This window comes from Sardina pilchardus, chromosome 14 (assembly GCF_963854185.1).
Source record: "Sardina pilchardus chromosome 14, fSarPil1.1, whole genome shotgun sequence".
In the NCBI taxonomy this organism is placed as follows: Eukaryota; Metazoa; Chordata; class Actinopteri; order Clupeiformes; family Clupeidae; genus Sardina; species Sardina pilchardus.
This window is the reverse complement of record NC_085007.1, coordinates 34,174,869-34,188,717: the sequence shown is the minus strand read 5'-3', so window position 1 is coordinate 34,188,717 and position 13,849 is coordinate 34,174,869. Positions and strand designations below refer to the sequence as shown.

General features: G+C 41.4%; 1 protein-coding gene and 1 long non-coding RNA gene across 5 annotated transcripts in view; one reads left to right on the top strand and one right to left on the bottom strand.

The window, feature by feature from the left end:
- Window positions 1–13,849, bottom strand: part of zgc:162472 (uncharacterized protein LOC553495 homolog) — a 138,734-nt gene that overhangs the window by 85,581 nt on the left and 39,304 nt on the right. For 3 of the 4 annotated variants that reach the window (XM_062554604.1, XM_062554605.1, XM_062554608.1), the window contains exons 8-13: window positions 13,132–13,226; window positions 11,090–11,144; window positions 6,623–6,763; window positions 6,342–6,539; window positions 6,164–6,221; window positions 5,907–6,075 (exon numbers count right to left, since the gene is read on the bottom strand). In XM_062554604.1, coding sequence (XP_062410588.1) covers window positions 5,907–6,075; window positions 6,164–6,221; window positions 6,342–6,539; window positions 6,623–6,763; window positions 11,090–11,144; window positions 13,132–13,226 — 716 coding nt within the window. The remainder of the gene's footprint in view (window positions 1–5,906; window positions 6,076–6,163; window positions 6,222–6,341; window positions 6,540–6,622; window positions 6,764–11,089; window positions 11,145–13,131; window positions 13,227–13,849) is intronic. The other variant, XM_062554606.1, reaches the window with a different exon arrangement.
- On the top strand, window positions 1,244–2,896 carry LOC134100896 (uncharacterized). The gene is made up of 3 exons (XR_009941325.1): window positions 1,244–1,356; window positions 1,451–1,593; window positions 1,679–2,896. It is a non-coding gene; the product is annotated as an uncharacterized LOC134100896 (long non-coding RNA).

Here is a 13,849-nt window from a genome sequence, read left to right as displayed (position 1 = left end):
ATTGTGTGGCGGAATAACATTGGGTGCACTTAGACTCTGTGCAGTAATATCCTCACTCCAAAGTGAAACTGAAAGTGCAAGAGTGAGGATATTACTGCACCACAAAATATAGTCATCCCTCTTACCTGCTTAGAAATGTATCACGTTTTATTTTGTCTCACCATACTTGGTGGTGTGACTACTCGTGTAACTGTATTTTAATAGGGAAAACATGGAGGCGTTTAGGGCCAATCCCATTTCTAATTTCTACCCCTACACCTTTCCCCTTGCCCCTTGAAGCGGAGCAACAAGGGGTAGGGGTTGAAAGTCAACCCCTACGAATTGGGACACCCCTTCAACAACCGCATAGTCATCAGTACTCTCCGGCAGCTTTTACGTAAACATACGCGACACGAGGAGCATTCGGTAGAAATCCAAGATGCCGTCTGCAGCCTGCAGCTGCGGTGGTGTCTATTGCGTGGGCAATTGGAATGACACGCACACCATTTGATAGAATACAACCGTGTCGTGTTCAACAATTATCTTCTACAATTGTGTTCAACAATTTAGCACGGACGCTCGCAATTTGTGCATCTCCATGCATCAATCGATCCCTCAAGTCACAAATAACTTTGCACTACTTTTAGTAATAGCGATTTTTTCGTGAGCATTTTATGAAGAAAATGACCATTACACATTGGAACGACTGTGATAGGGCTAGACCAAATTGGGGGGTGTGGTGTCAATTTACCCATTAGGGTGTTCGCCATTCATGAACAGCAGGCCTGTTTGAAAAGCAGCAGTGCTGTAGCTAGGCATGGACTGCAGCTCACGTTTGTGGTGGTCGTGGAATTGTGAGTTGACTTTGGAGTTTGTAAAGAACCTCTGGGGTGAAACTTGTGTTGCCTCATCTTCCCCTGGTAACGGGTGTTCCATCATTGGAGGAGCGTAACTTCCGGGTTGTGGGCTCGAGGCACACCACCTCAGGAAGTGGTCTGCTGCTGCTTTGCTGCTACTGTTTTGCTGTATTCGCTGTTCAACTTGCTGCCGGCCCGAAACTTCGGGTTGGTCTTTGGCTTGCTACGCTACCTGCTGGTCTCGGCCGCGCCACCTCACTGGGTCTGCTGTTATCTCTCGCTGCTGCTCCTCTGCTGTTCCTTTACGGCTTCCTCCTGTTGGGAGATCGTCTGTCCGTCCGTCCGCCCGTCTGTCTGTGTGATGAGACGCACGGCCTGAGCCCTTCCTAATGATTAGGGCGGTCACAGCCAATGGTGTGCGTTGCCGTTCTATTTAGTCTGGAGTAGCCTTATGTTGGCAGACGCCGTGATTGGTCTCCATGTGACTTCCTGTTTTGCCCCTCCAGTCGACTTTCTACCGGTATGTACACTCTTCCTCGGTATGCTCGGACTATGGTTAAATTGTTTGTAGTATAGTGACTGATGCTTTGTTACTTGCTGTGGTGGCTTTGCAGCGCTTTCATCTGTTGCTTGGCGGTGTTCGGTCTGGGTTAGTGGTTTTGGTGCTGGTTGTCAATGTCCGTGGATTGTAGAGGCAAACATTCAGCGGAGCTTCGTGAGCTCGCCGCTGACTAAGTGGGAAGCTGTCAACTTCCTGGTATGTATTCCTTGCATGGATTCCTATTGCCCTTGTTTTTAGCATTGTGTTTAGCAATAATGAGGTGTCCTGTATGCCTTTTTAGGTACTTCGGGTCGTATCTGTGTCTCCTGCTGTTTTTGCCATATTCGTTGCTTACACCGAGGCGATATCTGCCCTGACCGGGCCACTACTCTGAAGATAACGGCGAAGACGTCGGCAACCACAGTTCGCTACAAATGTTGTCTTGTCCGTGTGTGTTGTAACTTGTCGGTGTCATTACGAACGCATGTCTGTGAGTGGATTTATGTGTACGTGTGTGTGCGCGAGTGTATTTGTGCCCTGGGGAAAACGTGGGTAGCTTCAGGAATCTGGCTTAATGTTTTGCCTTAGCCTTGTATTACCTACATGTTAAACCCCTGGCAGGAGGCCCGTCATAGCTGTGGATAGCCAGTAGGCCATCACGTATGTAACCATTGAAGCCTGATTTATGTCTGTCTGTTGGTTTTCTTTGTTCTTTATTTTCTCTACTTGTATGTTGGTCATTGTCTTGTTCTCTTTTGATTTATGTTTTTGACACTGGTGGGAGGCCTTCTGTAACTGCTGTAGATCGCTAGTGATCCCATTGCAGGCCACCCTTTGTCCTTATATTTTGGTTTTCTTTCTTTTTGTTTCTTTTGATTTGCTGCATGCTGTGCGTTGGATACTAGCACTGGTGGGAGGCCATCTTGAATTTGCTGCGGATCATCAGTGGTCCGCTTAGCCGCCCAATACATCTATCCTTCTGGCATTGTGTCTGCGTGTGGGTCGTGCATGTGTCTGTTGTGCATGTGTTTGTTGTGCATGTGTTTGTGGTACATGTGTTTGTTGTGCATGTGTTTGTTGTGCATGAGTTCGTGGTGCATGTGGTTGTGCATGTGTTGGTTGTGCATGTGTTGGCTGTGCGTGTATGGTTGTCTGGTTTTCACCTCTTCTCTGTTCTTAGGTGCTGAGTGCTCCAGGCAGGGAGGCAGTTACATCCTCTAGGGGGAGGTGTCCCCTTTTCCTTTGTGCGTGTGGTTCACGTGTGCCCCTTGAATGGGATTTCTACTTATTTTTGCTATTGTGCTATATCTTGTTTTTTTGAGGTGTGTATGTGCAAGCACGAGTGCCTGGCTGGTGTTTTTGGGATCCATCTCCTGGCAATTCGCCCCCTGCTGGTAAGCCTCAGCCCTGATAAACTTGTCTACGCTCCTCTCCCATGGTATGATTGAAACTTGTCTTGTTTGTTGTCTTGTATGTTTGACATTTTTATCCTTGTAATAAAGACAACCTATTATTGGAACTCTGCCTCTGGTGTCTTAGTCAACGAACTTGTGTGCTAAATTCTAATTGTGTATTTATTGGTTGATATCTCCCTGGGTGCAATTCCCAGGGTGGCGTAGTCTGCTACCCCCTACTGGTAATGCCACATCTGCATACTTTTTGTATTGTCTTTTATTGTTTCTGTTAGTGGGGGTTTATTGGGTTTTGTTTTGGTTTAATCTTTGGTTTTTGTTTAGTCTTTTTGTTTGGACATGTAATCAGTGTTGGCTTGGCTAATACCATCTGGGGGCAGTACAGGGTTACATGTGGGGCTCTTACTTCTGTTATTTCGTTCTCTTTTTGCTGTGTCCCTTGATTGGTGTATTGGTTTTGCATGTAATTTTGTTGTGTGTGTGTGTTTGCATATTGGGTCATTGCCCTTGTTTGCTGTGCTGTGAATGATCAAATTTGTGGGGGTACCCCGTGCACTGCTGTACTAAGCCTCTAGAGGCGGTGTCACAATTGCCATAGTCTACTGATTCTATCCTTTTAACTACATGGTCAATTTTAATCTATTCATGAGGATCTAATACAATTAATGTGTTTGTGGAAACCTGCATCTCTTGTCCTATTCATTAATTTGAGTGACTTGGTGGGGAAATTCATTGGGATAATTCAATAGTGGGTTTCAAGATCTTGTGACTTTGTCCCTGCCACACAACGTTAAACTTAACACAATACAACGGTTATCAAAATTTTTAAACCATCAATAATGGAGAAAAAACTTACATTTGTGACTTCTTTGGACGCGGAAGTAGACATATTTTGGGAAATTGCTCAAACCCCTCTGTTTGAAAAATCTCCGTTTGGAGGGGTATATAGCCCTACCACTTACCCCTACCCCTCTGTCTTAACGGAAATTGGTACATCCCTACCCCTACACGTGAACGCGCAAAGCGGAGGGGTAGGGGAAAGGGGTAGAGCGAAGGGGTGAAACGGGATTGGGCCTTAGTCACTTCTAACTTCATCTCTGTTTGGATCCTAATGAATGCATTGGGCTAGCTAAGTGCTATCAAAGCTGCGCCGCACGCCAGAGCCAGTGAGTGCACGCATTGAAACGTGAGAGGTATGTATCAACTCGTCTTAATTAAGGGAATAACATAGTTTAATATGAAAAAACGTTGAAGTGTTCCTTTAACAGAAGATAGATATAAGTTGCTAGGGGCAAAATATTAGCTTTCACTGTGGTATGATCTCCTTGAAAATTCTGTTGAATTAAAAAGTGTTTCATTCGCCCGGGTTCTCCCCCAAAGTTATATAAAAAAAAGAATAGAATAGAATATATACTTTTTTGATCCCGTGAGGGAAATTCAGTTCTCTGCATTTAACCCAATTTAACCGAATTAGTGAACACACAGCACACAGTGAACAGTGAACACACAGTGAGGTGAATCACACAACCCAGAGCAGTGAGCTGCCTGCCCAACCAGCGGCGCTCGGGGAGCAGTGAGGGGTTAGATGCCTTGCTCAAGGGCACTTCAGCCGTGGTGGTCTGGTCGGGGATCGAATCGGCAACCCTCCGGTTACAAGCCCGAAGCCCTAACCAGTACACCACGGCTGCCCATCACATAGACTTGTAGAGGGAGGCTGAATGGTCATGACAGCGCCCTGACCCGACCCTTAGCAAACAAGCGATTGCGCCTCTTTAGAAAGTTAACTGGTTGCAAGTTTGTGGTAATATGTAATTGGGTTGTCGTGGTCAAAACACTATGTAGCAGCTGTGAATCAAATAAAGTTATTACAGTTTTTCTCAAATGCTAAAACACATGTCACAAACGTTTCCTCCATGTTCCCCAATGTCTAAACACAATACCATTTTCTAAAGCTACATAAGCCCAACCACACCTTCTCACTTCAAAACTCAAACTTCCACACCAAAAGAGCAGCTCGAAGCTTTCAAAAATGTAAACACTATAAACATCATTACACACTACAGCAAAACAATTGAAAACACAATGCTCAATTTGTGAGAAGGTTCTTTGTTTCATACAGTAACTGCCAATGCATATTTTTAAAAAACTTTAGAGTAACAGATCTTCTTAGATCTCTGCAGAGGATTAGGCATTTGAAGAGTTATTTTCCAAAACGCTATATCCACCATTTTACTAATGAATTTTCATAAATATATTTTTAAAATTTTGTTTTTCAAGTAATCTCAGTGAAACTGTATTGGGTTATGTTTAGTTACAGTAATTTATCTTTACTCAATAAAAAACAAAACAACTGCATTTGTATTACCTGAAACACACAATTACTGTAAATGCAGTAACATGATTTGTTACAGTACAGTAATGTCTATAAAATGGATTTATAGTGTTTTGGAGAAGAGCCCTTCATTTAGAGTTGTGAGTTTCATATGAAGAGTACAGAAAATCCTCCAAGTACACTACTGTAACACAACTCAATGCAAAAAACAGAATCCTTTGCACACAACAGTACACAACGGAAAACGTGATCAGAGTGTGAAGTTCTTTTATTTTCTTCATTCACACCACACACACACACACCACAGACACTGTGCGCATTAGCAACAAGTGTCTTCATTTTTGAGTCGTTGTGTGTAATGAATGACGCCAGGTGTGTTCATCGTGTTCAGTTATTGCTGACTGTGGCAAGCATTTTGCATCACATGAGCTTTCATTTGAGAATATGTTTTGCAACATGTGTTTTAGCAAGGAAAAATGTGCTTAGATTTATGAGAACGGAGGATTGTGTTTTGTGAATTGTGTCTTCATGTGAAATGTGTTTATGGTATTGAAAAATTGAGGCTAGATTTAGTAAATGTGTTTAGACAACTGGCCATTTGGTTTAGAGGATTGGCTTTTGTGTTTTAAGCATTTGAGAAAAGCTGTATAAGTAATTTTATGTTGTTTTGTTTTACTCTTACACTAAATGTTTGTTGCTTCAATCCAGATGAGTATTGAAAAGTATTTTCACAACACACATCCCAACCCCCGAAAAAAAGTCCACTTCAAAGGATTTGCTTTTACCTCAGATCTCCTGGTCAACTGGGAAGAGGCTCCCTCACTCTCCTCAGTGGCACAATCTCCAATTGGAGCATTTTGTCCAGCCTTCCCAGAGGCTCTCAGAGGAAGTTTAGGCTTTGTTCTCTGTTGGAGGTCACCGACCAGGGAAGCGTGCCTCATCTCTGAGTCCCTTCTGTCATTCATAAACATTTACACAATCTCAGTCCTTATCCACCACTTATGTCAATTTATTGTGCTCCACCCAAATTCAAGCATCTTACCTATCACTCTGTGAGTTCTCATCAGCAGCTAGTCTTCCAGTAGCTGCCTCATTGTAATCTAAGACATAAAATGAAAGGTGCAATGTTTGCTTATCACTTATTTATCATTTATATTCGTAATTAATAGTAGGCAAAACCATATTGTTTATTCATTTAATTCATATTTATTTAGTCATGCCTGTGTCGGGTGTTGCTTGTCTATCCATCACTGGATAAAAATCACCTCCCTCTCTACTGTTTCTGCTGTTTTTGCCATCACTTGTTCCATGCTCATTGACATTGTGCTCATTTTCTTTTTCTCCCTCTGTAAAATCACCAATTGAATCTTCCTCTGTAGAATCTTCCGTATCTGAGACAGCCTTCAAGGGCTTTCTCACTGATGAAGAAAGATATGTAAGGGCATTTGATAACAATGGACCAGACCTACAACATTTGAAAAAAATACTTGCCAAATTATACCTCTTTTTTTCTTGTCTTTCTTCTGCTGCACTCTAGCTCCCATAGAAGGTTTTACTTTATTTGTTTTCCTTCTTTCTTCATCAGCCAAGATCTTTTCAAGCAGCTCTGTGAAAAAATCCAGATCCAAACGCCGTTTCTCTCCTAACACATACATATAAAAAAAGAAATTGAATGCTAAAGAATGAAAACTTCAGATAATAACTCCACATATTCTATAAGATAAGACAAGAAAGTTTCTAGGTCGGTAATCGCCTACAGAGGGCGATTCCGCTCAGAAAAGGCATAAGAGCCGATCGTCATGTTATGAGATTATGTGGCATCAAAATGATTTTGGAAACATTATGCTAGGGTAAAAACAACTATTAAGGGTGCCTTTAAATAATGTATCATTTAGAAAGCTCATGATGAATGCTGTACGAAAGTGGGATGGCTTATTGACATATTTACTACAACGTTCTTATCAGTTTGTAAGTTATTTTGCAGCCATCTATCTACATGTAGTATTATCTATACCTTAATTAGCTAGCTAAACAGTTGCTTTTGTCCACACAAATTTAGAAAAAACGAAGCAAAGCGGTAGGATTTGAACCTAGGTCTCCAATTGAAATGGCTGCAGTGATAGTTTTTCTAATTATGAGGGCCCGAGCACCGAGGTGCGGCCGCTGTAGCGGCTGCACCGTAGGTGCAAGGCCCTATTGTTTTTGATCAGATTACCGGAATGTTTTGCCCTTTTTCACCAACTTGGCATGCTCTAAAACTCTTGAAATTTGGCAGCTACCTGTAGAATTGATACCTCTACTGAAAGACAGACCTCTGGCCTAGGGTGTGGCTCAGGGACTCTATAGCACCACCTAGTGCGTTGTGTGTTGTGGTTGACACATACATTCACGGAAATGAACCAAATTTGGTGGACATGTGTGTTGTATTATTCTGAACAAGTTTTACGTTTAAACTATATAGTGAATCTTAGAGGAATTTGAGTTATGATTATGATTATGATTTTTGCATATCACGTATTTTGAAACACTTTTCCTGGACGGTTTATCAAAATCATGTCATATAAGCACTAAAATGATCTTGAAGGGTTGCCCGAGAGGAAATGCGACCAGATTTTTCAATTTTTGAAGTATATTGAAATGGCGAAGGTTTGAATTATGGCGTTTTATTAAGAAACAGGAAGTTGGTGTTATAGGAATGGGATGTAATTTGGCAGCTACATGTGGAATTGCTTCTGCTAGTCAGAGACAGAGCTCTGGCTTAAGGTGTGGCTTCGGGACTCTATAACGTCACCTAGCAGCACATTATCTGTTGTGGTTGACACAAACATTCACGAAAATGAACCAAATTTTGTGGGCTTGTTTGTTATTGCTATCGATGGTCAGAGATAGAGCTCTGGCCTAAGGTGTGGCTTCGGGACTCTATAGCGGCACCTAGCAGTACGTTATCTGTTGTGGTTGACACAAACATTTATGAAAATGAACCAAATTTGGTGGGCTTGTGTGTTATTGCTATCGCTAGTAAGGGACAGAGCTCGAACCTAGGATGTGGCTTAGGGACTCTATAGCGCCACCTAGCTTGTTGTCTGTTGTGGTTGACATATACATTCACGAAAATTAATCAAATGCGGTGGGCTTGTGTGTTATTGCTACTGCTAGTCAAAGACAGAGCTCTGGCCTAGGGTGTGGCTTAGGGACTCTATAGCGCCACCTAGCGCATTTTCTGTTGTGGTTGACACAAACATTCACGAAAATGAACCAAATGTGATGGGCATGTGTTTTGTTACAGCTATTCAGAGACAGAGCTCAAGCTGAGGGTGTGGCTTAAGGACTTTATAGCGCCACCTAGTGTGTTACCTGTTGTGGTTGATATATACAGTACAGACCAAAAGTTTGGACACACCTTCTCATTCAATGAGTTTCCTTTATTTTCATGACTATTGACATTGTAGACTCACACTGAAGGCATCAAACTATGAATTAACACATGTGGAAATATGTACTTAACAAAAAAGTGTAAAACAACTGAAAATATGCCTTATATTCTAGTTTCTTCAAAGTAGCCACCTTTTGCTCTGATTACTGCTTTGCACACACTCTCCATTCTCTTGATGAGCTTCAAGAGGTACAGTAGTTACCTGAAATGGTTTTCACTTCACATGTGTGCCCTGTCAGGTTTAATAAGTGTGATTTCTTGCCTTATAAATGGGGTTGGGAATCAGTTGTGTTTTGCAGAAGTCAGGGGTGATACACAGCTGATAGTCCTACTGAATAGACTGTTAGAATTTGTATTATGGCAAGAAAACAGCAGCTAAGTAAAGAAAAAAGAGATAACTTTAAGAAATGAAGGCCAGTCAGTCCAAAAAATTGAAAGTGTCCCCAAGTGCAGTCGCAAAAAACATCAAGCGCTACAAAGAAACTGGCCGTCCCAGGAAAGGAAGACCAAGAGTCACCTCTGCTGTGGAGGATAAATTCATCCGAGTCACCAGCCTCAAAAATCGCACGTTAACAGCAGCTCAGATTAGAGACCAGGTCAATGCCACACAGTTTTAGCAGCAGACACATCTCTAGAACAACTGTTAAGATGAGACTCAGGCCTTCAAGGTAGAATAGCTGCTAGGAAACCACTGCTAAGGACAGGCAACAAGCAGAAGAGATTTGTTTGGGCTAAAGAACGCAAGGAATGGACATTAGACCAGTGGAAATCTGTGCTTTGCTCTGATGAGTCAAAATCTGAGATCTTTGGTTCCAACCACCGTGTGGACTGCAGAGTGAAGGCAAAAGGGCCATCAAGTGCTAAGCATCTCTGGGAACTCCTTCAAGACTGTTGGAAGACCATTTCTGGTGACCTCTTGACGCTCATCAAGAGAATGCCAAGAGTGTGCAAAGCAGTAATCAAAGCAAAAGGTGGCTACTTTGAAGAACCTAGAATATAAGACATATTTTCAGTTGTTTCACACTTTTATGTTAAGTATAATTCCACATGTGTTAATTCATAGTTTTTTGATGCCTTCGGTATGAATCTGCAATTTTCATAGTCATAGTCATGAAAATAAAGAAAACTCTTTGAATGAGAAGGTGTGTCCAAACTTTTGGCCTGTACTGTACATTCACGAAAATGAATCCAATTTGGTGAGCTTGTTTGTTATTACTGCCGCTAGTCAGAAACAGAGCTCTGGCCTAGGGTGTGGCTTAGGGACTCTATTGCGCCACCTAGCACATTGTCTGTCGTGGTTGATACATTCACGAAAATTAACCACATTTGGTGGGCATGTGTGTTATTGTGACCGCTAGTCAGGGATAGAGCTCTGGCTTAGGGTGTGGCTTAGGGCATGTGTGGGTGTTGTCTATTATGGTTGAAACATACCTTCACGACAATTAGGTAGGCTTGTGTGTTACTGCTGCCGCTAGTCAGAGACAGAGGTCTGGCCTAGGGTGTGGCTAAGGGACTCTATAGCGCCACCTAGCCTATTGTCTGTTGTGGTTGACACATACATTGATAACCAAATTTGGTGGGCATGTGTGTTGCTCATGCACATACCCACCAACAAGTAGGTGTTGCTTTGGTAGATTCCGAAATGTCACGGGTCCGCACCGCAGGTGCTCGGGCCCGCCATCACCACTTGCGGCTATATTTATTATTATCATTATTATCATTATCGTATTTTCCAGACTATAAGTCACACTTTTTTCATAGTTTGGCTGGTCTTGTGCTCTTGGCTTGTGGAATGAGATCGAGAGCTTGGTGAACTTGCAACAGGTCAGACATTTTTTTTATAGGCCTACTTCAGTCCGAAAGTAATAAGGGGTTCGGGGGTGTCACCCCTGGGAAAATGTTTAAACTAGTATTATGCAAATGCACAAGTCAGAGATTTGGGCCTGCACTATGCCTAAACATTCATACATGGTCTGTCTCCTAAACATTCCTCACCCATTATCCAGACATGCATGAAAACATTAAATAACAATACAACATACAACTATTAGTCTTTCTACATGAGTTTAGTTAATGATTGGGCTATATTAAGACCACAATCTAATAGTGGTTGGTGTAAATATGGTCAGCCTATTCTGTGTGCTAGTTGAATTGCCTTTCCAGATTAAATGCTGATACTGGTTAAGAAAGGCATGTGAACAATCTCTAAAATAAGGGCCCTCCTTGTTGGCCGCCTTCGTTATCGCCCGGCTAGCTAACTCAGACTTGCATTTTTATAGGATATCGACTAATTATATGTTATCGTGAATATCACAAAAAACATTGAGTTATTATTTTTTGTCCAGGTCTCCCACCCCTACTGCTAAGAATTGTAAAACGCACTGTATTCATGTGATTTAGTTTTTAGCATTTCAATGATGCATACAGTAGATCAAGGTTTAAAAAGATTACATAATAATATAAATCTACAACTGCAAATTATGTTGCAAAAAAATATATGTAATTGGCAAACAGTATATTGCAGGAAAGTCATACGGAAGGCTTTGTCTATCCTCCAGGCATTGGCACGCTCTTCTTTCTTGAATTTGTTCTAGAAAGTTGAACATTAAATGAACATTTAATTAACATTGAATAACATCAAGCTCAAACATCAATACTAAGCTTATCAAAATTAGAGATGCACGATTTCGGCCGATAATTTGCACTGATGTTTCTTAAAGCCCCAATTTCCCAACTACGTAAGGCCCGTCTGGCTACATGCTACTTGAGTTGGCTGCTTCTTCCTCTAAATAATGTCAACTGTGTGGATGCATTTCACCATTCTAACAAGATCTGCACTGAATCTGTGCAGCCAAAAATCGTCTCGTGAACTATCTTCTTTTTAACCTAAAGCGGGGTACACACAAAGACTTTAGAAATCTCAACCGATTTTTTATCTGTGAGAGAACCCACACAAGACGATAAAAAACCTTTCTCGGCTGCCCTCGGAACACCCCACACACCACAGGATTTCCAGTCGCAAACATTGAACATTTTTAATAATTACGATGATCGCCACCGAACATTTTCCCTCGCGTCATAAAGGCTATTGTCAGGAGAATTTTGACTCTTAACATACACAACAAGTCCGATGAGTTGCAGCTTTATTTAATTACCCGCTGCTATAACTTTACATAAGTTTCCCACACTAACTCTGATTTGGACATTTACAGTGCCTATAGAAAGTCATCATACCCTTTTGAAATAGTTACTTTTTTTGTCTTTTGTCTTACAGCCTGCAATCAAAACCCATGAAAAAAAGTCAACAGTTCTGAAAATTAATAAAAAATTAAGAACTAGAATAACAGGGTTGGAAAAGTCATCATACCCCTGACTTAATACTTTGTAGAGCTTCCTTTTGCTTTCATTACAGCCATCAATCTGCCTGGATATGTCTCTATTATAGCTTTGCACACCTAGATTGGGGAATATTTGCCCAATCTTCCGTGCAGAATTGTTAAAATTCAGTCACATTCTGTAGGGAATGGCGATGGACTGCTCTCTTCAAGTCAGTCCACAGATTTTCTATAGGTTTTAAGTCAGGGCTCTGACTTAGCCACTCAAATATTCATCATCCTATCCTTAAGCCACTACTTTGTTCTTTTGGCAGTATGTTTAGGATCATTGTCGTGTTGGAAGGCGAATTACCTGCCCATCTTCAGCTGTCTAGTAGAGGGACACAGGTTTTCCTCAAGAATTTGGGTGTACAATTTTCCCTTCTATCTAGGCCAATTGCCCAGTCCCCGCTGAAGAGAAACATCCCCACACAGTCAGAACTGTTGACTTTTTTTTCATTATTTTTATGCTGACAGCTAAATTTGTAAATAAAACTGGAAAATATATATATTTTTTTAAATGGGCTTTGATTTCAGGCTGTAAGAAAAAAAAAGTAACTATTTCAAAAGGGTATGATGACTTTCTATAGGCACTGTATCTGCGTTGAGAGTTTACTCCATATGAAAACGATTCACTTGCTGTCTCACTCGCAACTCAATGACGTCACGTTCATTTAAAGGAGCCACACATACAGTAGGCCTAGGCTACTGCTGCTGTTGACTACTGTACCACTGTGGACTATTATAGGTTATGTCCGTCATGATGGCAGGTACAATTACTGCAATTAAATGATGCCTATTAAATGTTGTCCCCTATTTTTTTTTAAGTATATATCTTTGGCCTTTTGCCTTTATTAGTATAGGACAGTGAAGAGGTAGACAGGAAACAAGTGGGAGAGAGAGATGGGGTGGGATTGGGATATGACCGCAGGCCGGATTCGAACCTGGGTCCCCATGGGCACTCGGACCCGTAAATGGTACGGGCACTGTAGCCTGCTGCGCCACAGCGCCCCCCTCCCCCCTATTCATTTTTGACATGTTTTCCCCAAGAATATTATCGGTTATCGTATCGGTATCGGCCACTACAAACTGATATCGCATTGTATCGGTATCGACCCTAAAATTCCATATCGGTGCATCTCTAATGAAAATAAACACCAACTAAAAGATAAAACAACCTTTGACCAAAATATGATAGCATACCTTAATCTCAGAGCGAGCTCGGTGTGGAAACATTGAGCCAATCATTGAAAAGTCTGTGCCTACCATACTAATGGCAAGGAAGAACATATCCGTCTCTGTAAAATGCACACAACAAAAAGGAAACATCATGTCATCATAATGCCTACAACTGAAAGTAAAGCCAGTGATTGATTGCTCTCGATTACTCATGGTGACGAAATCGCTGTACAGCCAAGCAGGGACAGCAGTTCAACCTCCACTAATGTGTATCCCACCTGGGTCTTGGACCAGAGAGCTCAACACAAACCAGTTTTTTTTTTAAATGTGGATTTATCATAAAAGTATCTCAAATCAGTAACACGTAGAGGCATACAGATTTCTCAAGTCAACACATCATACATCTTCATTTCCAGCTCAAATCCCATATCAGCTTGGGATAGGAGAAAAGTCAATATTGAAAATGCTACATCAAGGTCTCTACTTTATTACATTTTTTTATGATGTGCTACATATGCCTTATTTAGAACAATCTAGGAAACAAACATGGCTGCAAGCAGCAATGAGGGGGCAAGCAGTCCATAATTCTTCTTTCTTCTGAATTATTGTCCATAGGGTTTTTAAAATATTAATGTATACGCATTTTTAAAAGACATTTTCAAAACAGCATAAATTCAGTTTTGAAATCAACCTGCAAGTTGCTCTTTAAAGGAAAGATCCGGAGTTAAAACAACCTATTTAT